Source organism: Pantherophis guttatus, chromosome 4 (assembly GCF_059756535.1).
Source record: "Pantherophis guttatus breed Tessera chromosome 4, ASM5975653v1, whole genome shotgun sequence".
Classification (NCBI taxonomy): domain Eukaryota; kingdom Metazoa; phylum Chordata; class Lepidosauria; order Squamata; family Colubridae; genus Pantherophis; species Pantherophis guttatus.
The window spans coordinates 58,731,963-58,754,838 of record NC_142066.1 but is presented as its reverse complement, the minus strand read 5'-3'; the positions used below and the strand labels follow the sequence as shown (position 1 = coordinate 58,754,838).

Below are 22,876 nucleotides of genomic sequence, written 5' to 3'. Positions count from 1 at the left end.
TTTCACTTAGTCAAAGGCTAATCAAAGTGAAAAGCTAGGTGTTGAAACACAGTCAGGGTAGAGGAAGATTTTCACAATATCTCTGGCCACAACCAGGGTAACAAATATAATTTAATGATGTCAGTATATTGATAGGTATACTGACATTATAGGTCCTGATAGGTATTTGGTATCAGGACAAGATTTCCTGAACTGATCTTGTCCTGAACTGCCGGTTATCTTTTCCAGTAGTTCGATGCACATGTTAAATCCTGTAACATGGAGGAGAGTACCACACTTTGGAATGCCTTGTATAGGGCCACTCTCTATTTCATCCTATCCACCAGCTAGAATATTTGCTTGAAAAAGAGCAAAACTGCTGCAAAACAGCATCTCCAATTCCCACTCTTTGTATGCAATCCCAAAGGAGGTTCTAGCTAATGGTAACAAAAGCTTCTGAAAAGTCTAGGAGCAGTGCATTAGTTCTATTCCGAGGCAAACATTATATGTCAATGCCATTTCGGTCCCATATCCAGGCCCGAATCCTGACTAGAAAGGGCATTTTGCAAATCACCATAATTTGCTCAACAGCCTTCCTTAATAAGAAAATTTGGAGACTGGGAAATAGTTTTTAAAATCTGCTGGATACAGAGAAGACCTCTTATCTAGCAAGTAAACCATAGTCTCTTTATGGGCAACAGGTTCTCTGAAGTGAAGGATTGACAATTTGTTAGATCCAGGTCATCATGCGTCTGTGGCTTCTGGTTGTGGTAGGAACCAGAAGAGACATGGATTAAGTTCATAGAAGTCACACTGGATAAGCCAAAATAACTCCCACATAACATTACTGTGCAAAACATTGCCCCAGTCACTGTATGGATCAAGACTTAGTGAACCTAAGTGACTTAGTTAGCAAATTCTGAACAAGGCAGGTACTGTAGCCAGGCAGAAGGTCTACCTGTCCCTCTCTAGAACGGAGTTATGTAAATAAGGCAACTGACTGACAATCAGTTTCATAAAGGTGGAAAATAACATCAATTCACCTCTTTATCATGCCGTGTAGACTCTTAACTTGAGCACATAGCTATGCTTTGTCAGAATCGATTTTTGACTTTACCAATTTTCAAGGCATTGTTTCTGCTATTACTTTTCCTTAGTAAACCACGAAGCACCCAGAATTAGCAAACAGAGACTACATAGGAGCAATCTCATAAAATAGCTTCCAGTTTCCAACTGGAACTCCTGCCACACTACTGGGAAACTGCCCAAATACCTTTGGAGCCCTCTAAGTCCATCAGATTTCTAGGAACAACCAAATGAACACCTAGGTTGAAGTCAGTCTGATCTGGATCAGACATTAATATGATCACATCAAAGACTTTACAAGAAAGCAAATGCTCGGAGACTAAAGGTAAGGCCTTCTGATTGACTAAGGCATCCTGGGAGGTGGCATATAACTGAGTCCAGGAGCAATTAATGCTGCTTTGAGGGAGAGGGTGGTATTGCCTTGAGAGTGGTGGAATCATTGCTAAACGATTTTCATCTAATCTCCAAAATCTTTTGAGAATATAGTTCTCAAAAGAAGCTCAAAAGTTGCCTTCATGGGACCTAAATGAAGCAGATTATCTGAATCCTTTTCAGTCTGGAATCAAGCCAGGTACTGGACTGGTATTGATCATACTTGTTAATGACTGAAGGGCTTGAGATGGGGATTGTGCAGTTATCCTGAATCTCCATGCAGGTTTGGATATCACTGACCCTTTGGAACAGGCTTCAGGAGCAGAAGATACTGTTTTATGATGGATTTCCTTTCTCTGAGCCTGATTTCTGTCAGTTTGGGGTTGGGGGGAGAGTTGAGCCCTGCAGTGTGGGATGCCTCAGGATTTGGATTTCCTCTCCTGCCTTCTTTAATATTACATGAAATTGCTGGGTGAGGCACAAGGTGTGGTATCATTAGTATACTGATGTACCTAGTTATCTACACCCTGGGTGGGCAGTTGATGCAGTTGTAAATGATATGGCATACTGTGTCATATTTGCCTCTTTAATCATTTTTTGTTTGGTTTATTGCAATGCGCTTTATATAGGGCTGTCCTTGAGCATCATTCAGAAGCTACAACTGGTCCAGAACTGGGGTCCCCAACCATGGGCTGTGGCCCACTACCAGGCCTTGAGGCATTTGGAACTGGGCCACAAAGCGATGGGCGAGTGCATCTGTGTGCACGCATCCTGACTTGCATGAACAGCAGGCAAGTGCCCGCACCCACACTCCATTTGTGCAAGTGGTGAGTGCATGTGCCGACCGCTCGCACAAATGGAAGGGAACCACCCCCCCACCCACCCCCGGCTTCTCCTCAAAGCCGAAAAGGTTGGGGAAATCTGGCATATGCCATCAATTGTTAGAATCTTCATTTGCTCCACATTTGTTTTGATCCCACTTTGAGTTGATAATGTTAATTTATGATGGGATGATCTCATGACTTGGAATCACAAAATTTGCTTTCTTCCAAATATTCCTATTCCCACTCAAATTATCTTCAGAAGCCTGTGTGTGCCAAACATGCAGAGGTGAGTTTTCAAGTATGACTTCTTGTTGTCGGTTTTTAAATAATTTGAAATAGTTACATGTTTTGTTCATTACAACATATTACCTATGATTTAGAAAATGCATTTTTGTGAAAACATCAACATCAGAAATGGACAGAAATGTTTCTTATATTTTTATAGGCCTGTGGGGGCAGGGGTGAAATCTAAATTTTTTTCCTACCGGTTCTGTGGGCGTGGCTTAATTAGTGGGTGTGGCTTGGTGGTAAGGTGACTGGGTGGGCGTAGCCAAGTCAATGTCACTTCTTTGCCCTTTTTTAACCTACAAAACACAACACCACACAACTGGCTCACCCACAATGTAAAAGCAGCTGTGCTAGACCCAAAATGGCCCCTGCAACAAGCAGGAATCTCACACAGCCACAAAAAGCCCAAAAAACCAACTTTCACACTTTACACACACAAAATTCCACATACAGCTTTGTGAGATTTTGTGTGTTTGTGTAGTTAGAGTGAAACACTACAGAAACACACTAAATCTCACAAAGTTGCACAAATATTATTTTATTTTATTTTTATTTTTATATGAAAGCTAAATTTAAAACTTCCTAAACTTTAAATGGCTAGGTCTAAAAAAGAACAACAACCCCCCCCTTAACTATTTTTTTTAAAGCTCCCAAAGGGGAAAAAAACTTACCCAATAGAACAGGGGTCTCCAACCTTGGCAACTTTAAGACTTGTGGACTTCAACTCCCAGAATTCCTCAGCCACCTTTGCTAGGAGTTGAAGTCCACAAGTCTAGGCAGAAAGGCAGGCAGGCAGGCAGAAAGAGCTGCTCACCGATGAGCTTGATTGCAGGCAGGGAGATTCAGTTGCTTGCTGATACATGGATTGTGATCGTCATGCGATCAGCTAAGGTAAGCAAGCTGGAGGCTGGGGGGGGGGAGAAAAAAAGAAAAAAATTTTCTTTTACATGGCTCTGGCGATCCAAGCTGGGTTGCCTGATTAACAGGCAACTCAGCTGGGATGTCAGAGCCATTTAAAAGGAAAAAAAGGCTCTGATGATTGCAGGGCTCAGCTGGGCATGTGGGGCGGGGGCAGGGATTTTTGCTACCAGTTCTCCGAATTGCCCGCCACCATCGCTACCTACTCTCCCGAGCCGGTCCGAACCGGGAGCATTTCACCCCTGTGTGGGGGGAATCCCCTACTTCTGTTAAGAAGTGATCTTATTCTATAACTTTATTAAGTATGTATAAGAGGTAAGTGGAAGAATGCCATATTAGGATTTTTAAATTTTTTATTATTTATTGTTTTTATCATAGAAAATAATATAAAAACAGTAAAATAAACAGACAAAATGAACAAAACTAAAGCATTCATTCAACTCCAATAACCACAAAAAAGAAAAAAATAGTGTACAAAAATAAGAGAAAAAAGTAATCAATTAAATTTAACATATAACATATAAGATTCACCCTGGTTGGGTGCTAAAAGAAAAAAAAAGTAAATTTTCCTCCCCTTTTACACACACACACACAAACACACACACACACACACACACACACTGTGTGTGTAAAAGGGAAGGAAAATTTATTGCTTTTTTTTTCTTTTCACACACACATATAAAAGGGGAGGAAAATTTACTGCTTTTTATATATGTGTGTCTGTGTGTACATATATACATATAATACTTATATATAAAAAAGAAAGAAGAAAAAGCAATCAACAGGTTGAGCTAAACATTAATCTTCAAATCCCTCTTAACCATCTGTTATATTTAAGCATGTAGAAAGTCCACCAATGATTTCCAGTCAGCAGTTAATTTTGCTATCTCTGCTAATTCAGTCAATTTCAAAATCTATTCTTCAACAGTTGGCATCCCTTTTTCTTTCCAGTGTTTGACAATCCTCACAGCCAGGAGTATGTGAAGGAATAGCACCCAAAATTGTTTTTCAGTTGGCTTGTCCATCATATCTAAAAGGAAAGCTTTAGGTTTTATTAATATCTGTGTCTTAAATATTTTTTGCATTGTCATTGTTATGTTTATCGCATATTTTCACATATTTTCAAGACCACCACATATGATAAAATGAACCTGGATTTTGACTACATTTCTAGCACATTAGAAATTCCTTTATCCATGTTTGCTACCGTAGTTTATCTGGAGTCAACAATACATTATTTTATAGAAGTTTTATTTCAAACTATAATTTAATGTAAATTTTAGTCCATTTGTCCATACATTCTCCCATTTATCTAGCATTATACGTATTATACTCAAATTTTTTTGCCCATACATTCTTTAACGTATTCATCTTCTAGATTTGTCTTGAGTAATATTTTATATACTTGAGAAATCCAAGTAGTCATCTCCAGAATATAAATAAACATGCAGTTCAGATTTAGTTCCTATGAAAAACAAACTTTTTAAATCAAATTTAAATCTTTCAAAAGATCTCTAATAATTAATCAAAGCAAAGCAAATCTTTCACTTACATATTAGGATTTTTTTTATCGTGTTATTCTGTTAATTTTTAAACAACCTGACTAATTTGAGTTATAAACATTAGGCTGGGTAGTGCTTTTAAAGAGAAAAAAGTGCTTGAAAATGCACAGAAGCAGAAATTCTTAGCAACTTCAAAGCAATTGCATCTTTTCCCTAGATCCCTGATTACTTTACACAGCTACTGCATGGAAAAAAACTAGTTGATTTAATAGTTGATTTAATGAGTTGAAGACAAGCGCTGTATACATGCCCATGCATGTTCTGAGAACATGATTTTCTCCAAAGGAAATGCTGTATTGTTTTAATAAAACATTTGAATTCAAAATGTATAGTTGCAAACTTGTTTCATTTAAAACAGAGCACTCCTTTTTTGTTAAAAGAAAATGGAAATATTTCACTATAGGCAAAAGCCAATAGTTGGGATATTTGTTCTTACACACAGAATATTTACCTCTATTACACAAATACATAAGGGGTTGATTTATTAATAGTTCAGTTCATCTATGTTTCATGCAAGCAATGATTATGGATTGCTTATATAGCTTATATTTGTGTATTGAATGGTGAAAGTTTAAAACTAATCAAGTACATTTTTTATGTAAGTGGAATTACATTTTAGAGTTGATAATAGGGAGCTTTCCAGTTTTAGAGGAAAATACTTTGGAGTTTTTAAAAAAATACTTTTTACATTCCTTCTTATTGATAGACAGCTATATAAGTTTATTTCATAAAAAAATAGATAAATAAGGAAAGGATGGAATGCTAAAGAAAATAATTGCCTTAATAATTTAATACAGACTTGGAGTAAAGTTGGAATCAGTTGAAATCATTGGACTTCATAAACAAAAATAAGAGTTTTGAAAATCTAGCTCTTGGTTCCTCCCAAAGATTTTGAAGTTATTTTACAAATGTTTCTGCTGCTAAGACTTTTGCAATTGTTTCTATTGCCAATTGTTGCTTCAGTTGCACCTTGGGCAGGTGCAGATAGTATAACTTTTCATGCTACCAAATTTGCATTATTTGGACATAAAGCTTTGCACTGTGGATTATATATTTATAGCTCTGCATTTAGGTGTTTTTTTGGAAGCTGCAACATGTTGTGTAATTCTGACTGTTAGTTTTAGGTATTAGTAATTTGTATTGAACAATGGTTCGATAAATGGAAGCTGTCAAAAAATGAGAAAATAATAATGGGAAATAATTGAATGTACACACACACAGTACTATGCAAAGATTGTAGGCAATTGTGCAAAAATGCTGTAAATTAAGAATGATTTCTGTAGAAGAAATACTAATAATTTATTTTTATCAATTAATAAAATGGAAATTAAATGAATAGAAGAGAAATCCATATAAAATAATATTTGGTGTGACCATTCTTTGCCTCATCAATTCTTCTAGGTACATTTGCACAGTTTTTGAAGGAATTTGGCAGGTAGATTGTTCCAAATGTCTTGGAGAACTAAGCACAGACCTTCTGTGGATGTAGGCTGTCTCAAATCTTTGTTTATGTAATCCCAAACAGACTCGATGGTGTTGAGATTAGGGCTCTGTGGAGGCCAAACCATCACTTCCAGGACTTCTTGTTGTTCTTTATGCTGAAGATAGTTCTTAATGACATTGACTGCATGTTTGGGGCTATTGTCCTGCTGCAGAATAAATTTAGGGCCAATCACATGCCACACTATTGGTATGCCACGATGGATAAGTATCTGCCTGTATTTCTCAGCATTGAGGACACCATTGACCCTGACCAAATCTCCAATTCCATTTGCAGAAATACAGCCCCAAACTTGCAAGGAACCTCCATCATACTTCACTGTTGCCTGCAGACATTCATTATTGTACCGCTGTCCAGCCCTTCGGCAACCAAACTGCCTTCTGCTCCATCCAAATATTTCAAATTTTGACTCATCAAGTGCAGAGCACCTTCTGCCATTTTCCTGTACCCCAGTTCCTATGTTTTGTGCATAGTTGAGTTGCTTAGCCTTGTTTCCACATTGGAGGTATGCTTTTTGGTCACAGTACTTTCATGAAGACCACTTCTGGCCAGACTTCTCTGGACAGTAAATGGGTTTACCTGGGTCCCACTAGTTTCTGCCTGTTCTGCTGATGGCACTGCTGGACATCTTCCAATGTCAAAAGAAAGGGAACATGATCTGTTTGTCATCTGCTGCTTTAAGCTTCCTTGGCCAACCACTGCATCTGTGGTCCTCGACGTTGCCCATTTTTTTGTGCTGCTTCAAAAGAGCTTGAAGAGCACATCTTGAAACCCCAGTCTGCTTTGAAATCTTTGCCTGGGAGAGGCCTTACTGATGCAGTAAAACTATCTTTTGTTCCTGTGTTCAGCTTTATCATGGCGTATGACCTGTGATATGAAACTGTCTTCCACAACCTCACCTTAGTAGCAGAGTTTGTTCCTCACCCAGTTTTAAACCTCCTACACAGCTGTTTCTGTTTCAGTTCATGACTGTGTTTCAACCTACATACGAAATTGAAGATCATTAGCACCTGCTTGGTATAATTGGTTAATCATATACCTAACTCTAATCCTACAAAATCCCTGACTTTGTGCAAGTGTGCAAGTGCGCAAGTGTAAGAATTGATGTTGGTTTGAAGCCAAAGGGCAGTCACACCAAATACTGATTTGATTCGGATTTCTCCTCTGTTCATTCACTTTGCATTTTGTAAATTGATAAAAATAAACCATTAACACTTCTATTTCTTGTGCCTAAATCTTTTGCAAGTACTGTATATATTCTATTTTGATAATCTTCCTTTTATAGCATTACTGAATGTTTAATGCAAATTAAAAGTCAGACATATATAGAGAAAAAGACTTTGTGTCAGTATTTATTCTTGGTAACTATCTGACAAGTCTCTGTAGTTCACTTGGCAAGATTTGCCAAGCTTGCTTTCTAGGGCTCACAGAGAATGACTGGCCCAAAGTCACCCAACTAGCTTCATGCTTAAAGTGGGGCTAGTACTCAGTTTCCCAGTTTCAATCCTGGTGTGTTAATCATTGTACCAAACTGATTCTAATCAAAACTTAAAACTACAAGATGTTTAAATGTTTTAAAATGTTTAAACTTTTTGCATTATAGGAGTAATTCTGGACTTTGGTAATTCTGGATGACCACAGTTTTAAAAGTTTATAAATATAACTTCACTAACACAGATTTAACTCAGTTTGAGTTGGTATAGAGCCAGTTGAATATCTGTAAAGCAAAGTATATTTGCTCAAAGGTTTAGCACAAATAAATTGCAATTTAGTTTGAAATGACCACCCCGAATCTTTTGAAAAAGAATTTGTTTATAATTCAGATTAAAACACATTTTTCAAAAGGCATATTGCAAAATGTAGTTGTGTCTACAGTATCTTGTGTCCTTGAAAAGTGCAGCTGTGCCTTTAAAAAAAATATGCAGTGAGTCACCCCTGTTCTATTGGTAGATCCTTAGTTTGCCAGCAGTAAAGCTGCTTGAAGGATATAATAGAACATTCCATTTCCTGTTCCCTTGCTGACACAGAGGAGTGTTCCTACTGACAGTGATCTAATCAGAGTGCAGCAAGAATCATGGCAATTTAGTAAAACATGATGGAGACAGCAGCTGAAATGGAAGCATATGTTTTAGAAGACATTCTTGAGGTAGGAATTGGATTTTATAATAATTCAGGGTACGAGGAAGAACCAAAAAAAATGTAAAGTCCCTTTAGAAGGAAAGCCTGTGCACCAAGAGCTTGTTACGTGTTTGATGTGCCAGTATTGATTTGCAGTGCAGGTAAATCAGTTGAGAATCAAACATTATTGTAATACCCTGGTTATAAATTACTGAGTATATACAGGAGAGAGGAAAAGAAATGCTTTGGATTTTGGATTTCATATCGTGCCTGCCTGCTTATGACCTTTAGAATAACTCATTAGAAAGGTAAAATCATGAGTATATAATGTTTTGTATAGTAGAATTAGATTCTAGCATACTGTTTTGTAATAAAAAGATTAAAAGTATTTTCCTTGCAAAATAATTATTTCATGTCAGTATTTACATAGTTCCATTTAAGAGGTAACTGGAACAGTAAATTACTGAATGAGTATATACTGTATGCCACATAGAGAAATTAAATGTATTAAGACTTCTGACTTAATAGCTTGTAGCCTGCTTCATAATCAGGTTATTATTTTGATATCTGGTGAGAGAATTATATTAGCATGCAGATTATTGGAATTCCCAATTAACAGTAATGCTGATCTTGGGGGAAAAGATGCAGTATAGAAGATTGACTTCTCAGTAAATAAAGTGTTGCATGATCAATGGACATTTTTCTAATGTCTGTGTGAAAGAATGATAGAAAAGTTAAGTGTGATGGGGATGATACTTCAGAGACAGGTTTATGATTCTGGGATTTGGAGAACATATACTTAAATTCTGATTATTATAAAGTCTCTTTTCTATGCAATGTTACTCTATGTTACTCAGTACGTCCTTAATTATAAAATATCATTGGCTAGCTGCATTTTAGGTTTAGGAATACTTCTGAAGAGTTTACATATAGCTGCTTCCCCTGAGTACTCATGAACATTCTTTGAAAAAAAAAAAAGTTAAGAGTGAAAGTAAGGAGTATTTAAATATAATTTATGTCTTTTTTTTTGCTAAGTTCTATGCTCTGTTCTGTTTTGAACCTTGTGTACTTTCCAAGTAGCATTTTGATTTTGATGAAGATATTTTTTATGAGGCTAGACTGAAAGTTGCTTTATGAAACCTTTTTTTCTTAGTCTATTTTAAATTGAAGAAATTTAAGTAACTATAAAATGAACACATAGTATAACTTTAAGCAGTAGTATAACCACTACTTAAGAATTATCAAGTAATTGTTAAATTAAATAATCAGCAAAAATACGTAGAACAGTCAAGATACTCTGAAACTATCGGACTGCCTCCATTGGGACCTTGTTGCAAACAGGTGCAAAACATTGGTAGTTGTATCAGCTGCCTTATGGGAAAAGTACAGGTGAAAAAGCAATTATGGTAAGAATCCGTTCTATGTAATTTACTTCACTGGTAATCATTGACAGACATACACTTATGAACAATAGATTTTTTCCTATAGTTATCCTTGCAGCATTTGGTGGATTAATTGAATGTAAGAAACAACCTAATTTTCTTGTTTTGTCTAATAAATGGAATGTGAATGAAATTCAAACACTTAATGTTTGGATATTGTTACCATTTCCTGATAACAGAAGCAGAAAGCAAGCCAAGTGTGCTTTAGGACAAATTTACAATGTTAAAATTATTTCCATAACTTAATGATAGGAAAAGTAACATATATACGTTCTCAGCATTATGAAAATAGTATTAATAACGCCAATTGTTGGTTGACAAATAATACACACTTGAGATTCCAGGGATTGAGAATCACAGATGATTAATTTTTTAAATGTTTTTAAAGGGTGGAAAATACTTGTTATTTTATGTTACAATTTATGACTACTGTTTAAATGTTATATGCCACCTTTCATTCACCATTTCAAGGCTGCATACATAGCACTTCCTCCTCCCATTTATCTTGAAAGCAACACTTGACGAGGCAAATTGGATTGAGAGAGAATACTGGCCTAAAATCAGTTCAGTGAGCTTTTGTGGCTTAGGTGGATTTGAACTTGGGTTTTCCCAATATATATCAGTTTAGGGTTGCCAGATACCTGAACAGGCAAAAGAAGACACAGACAGTTGGAAAGGAATAGAATAGGAAAGGCAAAACACACTATTTAATATTTGAGTGTACATTCATTGGAGAGAAAGTGATTTCAAGTGAGTAAGCAGGCACCCAGTGGGGAATACACATTGAGAGGAATGTGCTAACAACATTGAAAACAAGCCAAGCCTTTAGCCTGTTACTGATAATCTGCCTGCCTGTCAGTTTCAGGTAGAATTTGTTAAATTGCACTTAGTGCTTCTTAGGGGAGTACTATATTTGGAGAAAAGCTACTCGGATACTCAAAAGCCAGACAATAATTGATTTTAAGGCTATGCCTGCCACACAGAGGACAAAGGGGAGGACGTGTCCTCTTTTAGTCAGATCTCCGGTAATTCTATTCCAGTTCAATACCTTAATTTTTATGGCTCCCACATTCTGAATTTGATGTTAAAATTGAATATTGGAATCAATTAGACAGCCTATTAAGTAAATAACCAGACGTATACTTAATTTTTCATACAGTTTTAACTTTCTTAATTCACATACAATATACTTATCCAGTATTGCAAATGTTTACATTTTTAGGTCCACAACTCATTTTTAACAAATTTTGTTATTTTATATGCATTTCTCCATGAATTATATTAATCAGTTATCTGGCCTGTGGGGCCACCCTGGAAACAGCGAAGGACTGGCCCACTGTGCTTCTGCCAATTTGTTCTGTTTTATGAAAGGGCCCTCCATCTTTTGGGACTACTTGTATATATTTGGAAATTGGAGAATACACCATGGATCTTTTCACAAAATGACTGCTGTATGTTATATCTCTGTAGTTTTCTGTCCCCCTTTAGCTTAAATTTTCATCTTTTTTTCTGGGCATATCAAATACTTGCACTTCAGTCACCTACAACTTTTTTTTATCAAATAATGTATTTAAATCTGCATCCCATATATGATATGAAACTAAAAGAGATACTATGACTTTGCTTTTGCAGCATGCCAGTTTCCTCATCTGCGAAGAAGGGAATCTCCTGTACTGTAAATAAAATATTTCATATTAAAAATTTTGTTTTTTTAGTGGATTATAATAAAATTGTAATCCTACAATACTTTCTTCAGAAATAAGTTGTACTGAAAATAATATTGCTGTCTTCATCGATAATTTATAACAACATAAACTTACTGGCTCAGCATTAAATTATTCTAGTTAGCATAGCTAAAGTGATGGAGCAAGTAGCTTGGTTTCTTTTATCTCCACACTTTCAGGTGATAATCCTTATAATCAATGGTAATTTTAAAAACAGCCAAGCTGGGGCCCTCAGTTTTTGTTGATTAAGTTGCATTTGAGTTTGATTCCCATAATTTATAGTTCACCATAGTCAACTTGGCACAGCTTTCAAGATCAACTGATTAAATGCATTCTTGATCCTTATTACATGATACATGGAAAATAATGAAAGGAAATACGACAAAATAGAAAATCATAATTGTTTTTTTCCTAACAAGTTCATTTCTGTTATTGGTTTGACTTAATTTGTCTTATTCATTAAAATGATTGGCTTTTATATTAAACGTGATATCCTTGATGCTCTCTGAGCTAGGTTGATTGCTTGCGGATGTTTCATTATCCAGCTAGTAATGTCAAGGACTTGACGTTTAAGGTTTGAGCTATACATATTCTCTCCTATTAGGATATTAAATTGTATTCTAAACATTGTCATTATTATAATTTCTATTATATTTATTTGAATGTTTAAAAAAGGTATCCTAAAACAAAACTGTACTAAAGTGGTGCTTAATGATTTGTGAAGCTTTTTGAATTTTCAATATATCTGCATAGACATGAGCTAAAATGCGATCTGTTTCCCATACTAGTCCTAAAACTAAATAAGGAGAACCCAGTCAAGTAAAAAACATTAGTTTTTTTCATTTATTTGAAGAAAGTAATCCAAAACTATCTATTGGTGTGTGGCAAAAGTAGATGAACCTCTAGGATTATTAGTTCATTTGAAGGATAAATTAGAGTCATTTTAATCAATAGGATGATAATCAGATATCAATATGGGAGGCCTAGTTTTATTTAAAGAACAAATTATCTATATTTACTATCAAAATCTGAGTTTTGTAATGCAGATATGTTGAAGTGTGTTATGGCTCAAAACGAAGAAGATTTTTCAGCACCAGAAAAATATAGTTAATATTCACCAGACTGGAAAAGGTTACAAAACAAAGAGTTTGGACTTCACCAGTCCACTGTAAAACAGATTATATGCAAATGGAGGCAATTCAACTCCATTGTGACCCTCCCCAGGAGTGGTTGACGTACAAAACTCAGACCAAGATAAAGGTGTATATTACTTTGGGAGCTCTTAAAGGATCTGGGGTAATGTGTAAAACTAAATGCTCTCTTGCATTGAAGAATATTAGTGTTGATTAGACCAGCATCAGAAGAAGATCAAACAACAATGGTGTACATGGCAGGTTTGCAAGAAAAACTACTGTCCCAAAATAATGGATCTATGTCAAATTTCAGCATAAAAATCTTATCGAATATGTGAAACGTGATGGTGACAATGTCATAGTTTGGGCCTTCTTTGATGCTTCTCATCTAGGCTTGCAATAATTGATAGTACTATGAATTCTTAGTGTACCAGCAAATTCTACAGGAATATATCAGGGCGTCTGTTTAAACTGTGGATCATGCAACAAGACAGTGATTCAAAATGGAAGCCATCTGATCAAAGAATGGTTACAGCAGAAAGGAGTTAATGTTTTTCAATGGCCAAATGAAAGTTTGGATCTTAATCCTATAAGCAATGTTGTGGAAGATGTGAAGTGGTAGTTCATGCGAGGAAGCTTGCCATCAACCCTGTATTGAAATTCTTCCGTAAGAAGGAATGGCTGAAATTCCTCAAAGTTGATGTGCAAGATTGATCCACAGGTATTGGAAATGTAAGTTGCATTATATTGCTGCATAATAATTGAAAGCAAAGTTGCACATATTTCTGCCTCACACGAAAAGGTAGATTTGGATCATTTCCCTCCGTAAATAAAAGAACAAATATAATGTTTTTGTTAATTGAATTCTCTTATCTAATTTTAAGACATAGAGGAAGAACAGATGACCCTATCTAAGTTGTGCTTATGCAAAAATACTGAACATTCAAAAAGTTTCACAAACCTTTAAGCACCACTTTATATAATATATAGATACGTAGTCTTTAACACTTTTATGAGGTAAGGTATATTTGTTTTTCTAATGGTGACAGCTTTGAAACAGTGGTTTGTGAATTCTAAAAATAATTTAACTGGACAGAGAGTACAAAATTGGTACTGCTTTAAATCGGGTGGGTTCTAAATTTTTTTACTACCGGTTCTGTGGCCGTGGCTTATTTTGTGGCCGTGGCTTGATGGTCATGTGACTGGGCATAGCTTGATGGTCATGTGACTGGGTAGGCGTGGCCAACTCAATGTCACTCACATCAAGCGGTGCCTCGCCTGGCCCCTCCCCTCCCAGCCATTCCTTGTCACACCCAGCCTCAACGTATCTATAGTTCTGTAAAAATGTTGTTCACCTTTTTTCAACTTTATTATCTACATACTATTGATGCACTTTCATAAACCACTGAAAGGAGGAAATGGCTCACATGCTTTGCCCAAGAGTATGATAGGCAACAGACTTTTAAGGGCTGCCAGAAAGAAGGTGGGGGGGGCAATGTATTTTCCAAAGCACCAGAGGGCAAAACAAGAAGCAATGGATGGAAACTGAACAAAGAGAGAAGCAACCTCAAACTAAGGAGAAACTTCCTGACAGTGTGAACCAATATAGGTGCAGAAATATTTCAGTCATAATTTCACATATAAAATAGCCATTCATGTAATACAACCTGCCTATTGTTCAAAACAGTCATGCCTAAAAGTCAAAGATTACAAGAGTGCTTCTTCCTCTGTATGTATACAAAACATCACATACCAGGAATAGCATATTAAGATGGACTTATGCAGTGGTCGGTTTCAAATTTTTTTACTGTGAGTTCTGTGGGTGTGGCTTGGTGGGTGTGGCAGGCAGGACAGGGGAAGGATACTGCAAAATCCCCGTTCCCTCCCCACTCCAGAGGAAGGTTACTTCAAAATCCCCATTCCCTCCCCACCCCACTAACCTGCTCTGGGAAGGAATCAAACTCCCCCCTCTCCATTTCCTCAAATAAAATATTACTCATAAGAAAAGCAAGGAAAAATCAAGCTGCTAAGAAGGAACCTGCCTGATTCCACATTCCTGCCAGCTGCATAAAGGAAACTTTGTAAGACGAAAACAGCTACCAGTGCTTAGAGATAATAGAAGTGGAAGCTGGAAGTTTGGCTCCATTTACAAGCAGGCAGAAAACTCATTAAAGACAGGCTATTTCATAATGGAAATGGCCCAAACCTTTTTAGAAACACAAAGCCCATGTTGCACAAACCCCAAAACTTCAAAAACATAGAACCATATAAGAATCCCTCCTCTTATCCAGTTTGTTGTTCAGCTGACCTAGAAACGAACTGCCGAATGTCACTTCTGCAAGCAAAAACTTCCTTCCATTAGCTGCATCTTGGCTTGTCAATTTAAAGCGATAGTGTGTTTTTTTTTCTCCTTCTTTGCCAAGTGATCTCCTGGCCGAGAAGCGATCAGTTGGGAGGCTTCTCAATTTAAAGCGACGGTGTCTTGTTTTTTTTCCTCTTCTTTGTCAAGTGAGCCCTGATTTTTTTCCTTCTAGCCAATCAGCTGGGAGTCGGGAGGCAGCGAATAGATTGGGGGCGGGGCCAGGCAGAGGTAGTATTTACCAGTTCTCCGAACTACTCAAAATTTCCACTATTGGTTCTTGCGAACCGGGGAGAATCGGTAGCACCCCACCACTGCTTTAAATCATATACAATTGTGAAATAGTTGTAATTAGGTATTATTAGAGACAAGAATCAAGAAACAAAATGTATGAAAATACATTTTAAAAAAGTAATAGGGTATGGTAATAGCAATTACAAAGTCAGCCTATTGCCACCAACAATCTGGGTCCTCATTTTACCCACCCTGGAAGGATGAGTCAACTTTGAGCTGGTGAGAATTGAACTGCTGAATTGCAGTCAGCTAGCAATCAGCAGAAGTAGTACTGCATTCTAACCACTGCGCCACCAAGGCTCTTATTCAATTAGTATTCAATTAGACAAATGCTTCTCCCTAATATTACTTTGCTATTGCTATTGTGAGAGCATAAGAGCTGCTACATTTATATATACAATACAAAGAGTGAATCTATTGTTTTCTAAGACAAATGTAAAATTTGTCATGAGAATTAAGTGTGTGCTTGTATTTTGAGAAGTAAAGGGCTGGGAATTTGTATGTTTGATTCTACTCTCCTTTTAATAGCAACCATTAGAGGTTCTGCTTATAAGCTGAAGAATCATATCTGCATGCTCTACATGGCACTACTCTTGAAAAGCATTCAGAAGCTTCAACTTAGACAGGATGTGGTGGCGCAGACAGTTCTTGGGGCCTCTATAATGGCCCATGTTACACCACTGCTCTGTGAGCTGAACTGGATGCCAGTTCATTCCAACTCTGTTACTGTTAGGTGTTAGTTTATTTCGGGTGCAATTCAGGTGCTGGTTATTACCTATAAAGCCCTGCATGGCATGGGTCTAGGTTACTTGAGATACCGTCCCACCCAGTGGGAGGGGCCCACTACACCCAAACCGGCAGCTGGTGGGATCCAGGAGAAGGGCCTTCACTGCTGTGACTTGCAGTTCAGAACATCTTATCCCTCAAGGTGAGATTAGCCCTGTTTCTTCCCTCCATCTTTTAACTATAATTTTGTTTTGATTGTAATGCCCATTTTTATTGTTTTTGAAATATTTATCTTTCATGATTTAATGCTTTTAATGTTGTAAACCATCCAAAAATGTAATAGTCATTTTTGAAAACTGCAGTCTGATTTCTTAAGTTTTAAGAACTTTTTATCTGAAAAATGAAAACTTATTTCAGAAATTAGAGTAAATCTTCAACTTTTATTTGCATGTGGCAAAAATTTACTAAATAAATAAAATCTATAGTCTTCAGAGATAGTTATGGTAGTTCAGATGCTAGTGGATTTCTTAATATTTGAGCAAGTTATAAATAAATAAAAGTTAAATATTTACTCTTATTATTATTTATTATCTTTATTCATTAAATATAAAACTCAGTCAACTGAACAATAAAAATGCATCACAAATAACATTGACTGCTGCTAATGGTTGATACGGGTTGCTGCCAGCGTCCTAGGTATCAACCAAGTACCTTCTTAAGATGTACGATGTTCCAAGTAGCGCAGTTTTATGCAGTTCCGCTGGGGTTATTGCAGGAAGCTGCAATTTGCTGATATATCTTATATTTATATCATCATCATCACCACCACCATCATCATCATCATCATCATTATTATTTCCAAAATAATTTGTCAATTACCAGGTAAAATGTTAAGCTTAGGAAATCAGATTCCTGTCTTCAAAGATCCTTATTACACTGAAGGTAAATGCCAGCATTATCCTAGGTTACAGACCAGACTGTAGTAACGTGAAATTCAACATAAGGACATATTTTTATTAATTGATTGAGGTCAGCAGCCTTGTGAAAAAAGATTATACATCTGAACTGTCTCTAACGTTGCAAACCCTCTAACTAGAAATGCTTAATGCTACCTGTATATGCAACTGTCACCAGACTGCCACTTGCCAGGATTATACATCAGTATAAATCAGATTATACTTAAGGCAGGTATTCTGCATGCTTTGTAGTGTGTCACTTTCCATTCATTCGGCTGGATAGAGAGATAAATTTTGGAAACAAAATTAGATAGGTCAGGAAGCTTGACATGCCCACTGAAGTATTTAGAGGGCATATTTTTACCCACCATGCACTAAATTAGGAACCAGAGTTCTGAAGTTACTCCATTCTACAGAGGCTATCTGGGCCATTAATGCTGAAACCATATTCAGAAGCAGGAACAGCCTGCAGTACCTTTGGGAACTAATTGAATATCATTTCTCTGAGCAGAAAAACATCTAGTTCCATCTTGTTTTTGTCAGTATATAAGGGTTCATGAATTGGAATAGACATGGTAACAGGTCAGCCAATTGGTGACCCAGATGTCTTGGAGCCTGGGCGTGGCTTCAGTGATCTGCATATATATGAGTGCTTCTGTGATTCTATAGCTTCTGTGATTATTGATTCTGTACTTCTGGATTCTGAGTTGTGGTTTTGGCTTCTGCTGTATGATATTGTATATAAAGAAGTTTCTTATATAAATGAATCCTGCTGAATTATTTGTTTGTGTGTTGGTTGGATTGTTGCAAACTCTAACAGTTTTTAACTGTTTTAATTTATTGGCTGTCAGCAAGTTCATTAATTATGCCAAGCAACCGCTTCAGTACTTCTTTCTGAATCACCCAAATTTGAAAAAAGACAGCTATGACTTATTGGCATATGTGAATGGCTTTGTTTAAATGACTTTCTATTGATTTTGTGTAGATACAGTAGTGGCCAAAATTGGGGAAATCTTTTGGGAAAAGTGTATTTTTGAAGTTTGATAGCTAATAACAGCACTTTTTTTGGAATAGTACCATAAAATTATATATCAATGGAAAGATAATTTAACCAAGAATATAACGCAACAAAGTTTGTTCAATTATCTGTAGTCTATGAAAAGTTATAGCCAAATAACTAGAAAAAGGAAGCACAATTTAAGTTGATATCAGGTAGCTTTTCTTCATCTGATTGTAGCCAATGAGCATGAGTGTTTATAGAGAGCCAATCAGGTGAAATCTTGTTTTGGCAATGAGCCAATCAGATCACAGTAGGATTCATGTATCGCTATCATGTATTGAAGGTGAAAGGAAGACATTTGTCAGTGTGTTATGTAATCGCTATCAAGTTGGTTGGTTTTTTTTGTGTTCTTTCATTTAGTGAGCTTGTAAAATGTAATAAAATTAAAGTAATGGTGCAAAGAGTTGACTGGTCGTCCAGAAAGCGATGTAAAATAGTATTATTAAGTGAACAAGGCTACAGTTATAAAGAAATTAGAAGAAAAATTGATGGAAATTTAACCAAAGGTGGCATTTCTAAGTTTTTGAAGAGGTATAAGGAGACTCAGTCACTACAAAATCACACTGGTAAAGGCAGGAAAAGGTGCACAACAGCAAGTAATGATAGAAGAATTAAGAGACTGTGCCTATGTGACAAGAAAATCATCTGGGTATATACAAGATGAAATGGCGCAATGCAATGTGAAGTTGAGTGCAAGGACTGTTCTGCGTAGACTGCAGGAATTTGGCCCAAAATCTAGAATTCCACAGAAAAAGCCTCTTATCTCTCAAACCAAGGTTGAAAAGCATTACATTCTTGATTAAATTATCTTTCCATTGATATATATTTTTATGGTACTACTCCCCCCAAAAAAGTGGTGATATCAGCTATCAAACCTCAAAAATACACTTTTCCCAAAAGGTTTCCACAATTTTGGCCACTACTGTATATTAGCTTAAATCCAGGGAGGAGTCAAAAATAATCCCCGTTAACATTAAAAACTCCACTTAAATGATTATTAACTGTAAACTCTCGCAGTGCCTTGAGTAGCAGTTAAATTTAGTGCACTTCACAATGGGGGCAACAGCGTCCCCTCCTCCTCCTGGAGCCCATTACAACGCGGTGCATTGTCCGCAGCTGGCTGGGCCAGTGTCTCCGAGTGGAGAGCAAGCTTCATGTCTCATGAGCGGCCAAGGTGTGCACACCAACAAGGGCCAGAAGAAGCATCCACATGATGAGGCAAGTACAGGGGTGCTTCACTCCCACTCTGAAATATGGAGTGAGTCTCCATCCCCCGCTGTCGCCCTTACTTTCTCAGGCCAGGCGAGGAGTGACTGAGGGGGGAGGGGGAGGGCTGGGGCCAGCCAAGAGGGAGCACAGCAGGGGGACGAAAGAGCTTTATTTATCTGGGAACCTAAAATGATTCTTGGTTTAAATCATATGGTAAAAAGCACCCAAAGAAGAACATTAGCCAAAAAAAAAAAAAAACCAACAACACACCATTCCTTGCCTGTTTTTTGAAATGGTTCAAGAGGGAACACACACAAACACACTCACGAGAGGGAGAGAGAGAGAAAGAGAGAGACACACACAGAAAGAGAGAGAGAGAGAGATACCTGTTTCCCAGAGAAAAGAAAACACCGGGAACCACAAAACCTGGGTAGGCATGGCTGGGGTGTGTGTCATGTGACTGGGTGGGAGTGATTGATGTCGAGTTGGCCACGCCCACCCAGGTTTTGTGGCTCCAGTGTTTTGTTTTCTGTGGGAAACTGTCCAAATGGTTCTTTTGAGAGTTTAAGGTTGCAGACCCCTGATCTATCCGATCTGATCAGACAGGATAGGCATGTTTCTGGTCCCATTGACAAGGTGACCATATAAATTGAATAAATGAATGAATGTAAACCATGTTTGTGTGCGCGTACATATACATACTGTATTGAAAATTCCCAAAATAGAAAAGTGAAATGAGATTAGTAAAAGTATATAGAAATATATATTGTGTGTTTTAGTTCTTCCTTCCAAGTTCAGGTTTGTAGATTGGGATTGCTCTTTGATCCTGTGCTGTCCTCTGATTCCAAGGGGCAATGTAGACAAGAAATATGTCAAGTTTACTGTGTCATGTGCAAGTATTTCTGGCTGTCCGATTAATAATTAAACATACATTGATATCATTGGTATTAGGCCACTGCAATGAATTCTGCTTAAAAACTTAATTTGGTTCATAGTGCAGCAACTAGCTGATCAACATACTTTATGGTGATCCATGGTATTATTGGAACTTTTATTAAGTTTCTGGGCTTAGATTAATGAATCAAGACTCCAAATCAACATTAAAGGTGATCTGAAGGTGTGCCTCTAGTTATAATCTTGCTGAAATCAATCAGAAGATCCTTTCAAGGAGATTTATATTTGCAAAAGTTGCTTAATTTAAATTTTAAATTGTTCTAATATATGGTTCTAGTTTGACAAACCTACTGTTGTTTCTTTTTCAACGTGCTATTCATTCATTCATTCATTACAAATTTACTTTTTGATGTATAAACTCAGCCTCTCTATGGAGCCTTGTTCTGTTTGCCTTTTTTTTTTTAAACAAATGTTAGCAAACTATAGAAAGACGTAATGAAATCATTGTAACAAATTTTGCTGCATTTACCAATTATATTTTCTGGACAACTGCATAATATTTTTGGATGACTTTTCTTGATTTATTTGCTGTCTTTTAAAAAATAATTTTCATTTTTGCTTACTTAGGAATACAATCAGAATGTAAGCTCCTATAGTTCAGTGTTGGTCATGGTACATTTTATTCCTGTGCAAACATTTTTCTGCACATTAATTAATAGTTTAAGTGCTGTTGGAATTCAAGTGCTGTTCACAGGTTTTACCCTATAGAATTCAGGCTAAATGAACTATCATCCTAATGCAAGAGTAAAATAGTAAAAATTTTGGTTGTTTAACAACCCATGTAAAATAATTATCTCTCAAGTCTAAATGGAATCTTTTAAAAAAAATCTTTAAAAAGAGATGTGTCTATCTCATCTCCTTTACTTAGGAATTCTATCACATTTTAACATAAAGTGGCATAGGAGGACAAAGTAATATTAAGAGTTTAGTTAGATTTAAAAATAAAAGAAATGATAACAATAGTTAGAAAAGATAATAATTAGAAATAGTTAGAAAAGAGAAGAAATTAATATAGTTTTTAGATGGCAAATTAGAAAAGAGAAAAGAGAAGTAGTTAGAGAAGAGAAGAAACGATTATACCGTAATTCTGAAATTTCATAAAACTGGCCAGTAGATGGTTTTGAAACAAATCAATATAGTTAAATTTTCTTATATGTAGAGACCCTTATTTCAATATAAACATATGCCTTGAAATTCATTTTTCCTCCTAGGTGGAGTCATTTATTTTAGATCAGGATGATTTGGAGAATCCAATGCTTGAGACAGCTTCAAAATTGCTATTGTCAAGTACTGCTGATGGTCCTGATCTCAGAACAGTAGATCCAGAAACCCAAGCTAGATTAGAAGCTTTACTAGAAGCTGCAGGTAAATACACACCACGATTTTGAAGAACAATTAATTTATAGAATATTCATAAGATAAAATTGAATTTTTGAACATGTTAAATATTATTAAATTTATTTATTATCTCTGTGTGTTTTGAACAACATCTTGATTCAATTAGTATAATACAATCTCTTCCTTTTTAGCAATTGCAATCTGTTCTATCAATTTTGTCATTAAGTGGTTACTAAGGAAAAAGAGAGCAAAAGAGAGGGAGAGATGTTGTGAAGGTCAATGGTTACTACCATCTCATTCAGATAAAATAAAACTCTATAGTTTCTTCTGCCTAACTTCTTTTCAGGGTGGGTTTAACCCCTGTACATTGCTTAAACAAAGCGTTTCTTCCTGAGCTCTTTCTCTGCAGTGCAGACAGTGATAACCTCAAGATAGTAAGTTACTAACCTCAAGTTAGTAGGCTCAGCTTTGTGACCTTAATTGATTAGACTCCTTCTCCACCTGCTGCCACTGCTGCCTAAAATTTATCAGCCGTTAGTGAGTTTCACATTAATAACTTTTGTTATTGATGCACAAAATTTGATTGTAAATGTGTGCATTGGTTGGAAAATGAATTATTTATTACTGTCATATCTGCAAATGACTGTCAATCAATATAGTCACTAACTGAGGAGTGTCTATGTGGTTTTTGGAGTGATTTTTAAAGATTGTAAATTTTAATTGATACATAACAAAGGCTCTGTGTTGAAATTGCTGCTCACCATTATTTAATATGGAAATGCCTCCATCACATTCCTATAGGGAGTTTTACTTCATTGTATGACTATAACCTAGTTATCTGAAGAATTGCCTTTGCTTATATAAACTTGCCCAGACATTTTGATTCTCATCTGAGATCTTAGTGATCCCTTTTATCAATGGTCCCATGTAATTTTGATAGTTTCTTATTTATGAATAATAGTCTAAAAGTCTACCTTTGCCAAATTTTAGTGTCAGATAATTTTTTTATTCAAACCCTTTTGGAATTTTCAGT

General features: G+C 36.3%; 1 protein-coding gene across 4 annotated transcripts in view; it reads left to right on the top strand.

Moving 5' to 3' along the window:
* Window positions 1-22,876, top strand: part of ANKRD17 (ankyrin repeat domain 17) — a 139,005-nt gene that overhangs the window by 29,081 nt on the left and 87,048 nt on the right. For 2 of the 4 annotated variants that reach the window (XM_087892253.1, XM_034416116.3), the window contains exons 1-2: window positions 8,528-8,676; window positions 21,717-21,870. In XM_087892253.1, coding sequence (XP_087748379.1) covers window positions 8,623-8,676; window positions 21,717-21,870 — 208 coding nt within the window. In that variant the 5' untranslated portion in view covers window positions 8,528-8,622. Of the gene's footprint in view, window positions 1-8,527; window positions 8,677-21,716; window positions 21,871-22,876 lie in introns of those variants that run through there. The other 2 variants (XM_060691728.2, XM_060691727.2) reach the window with 1 other exon arrangement.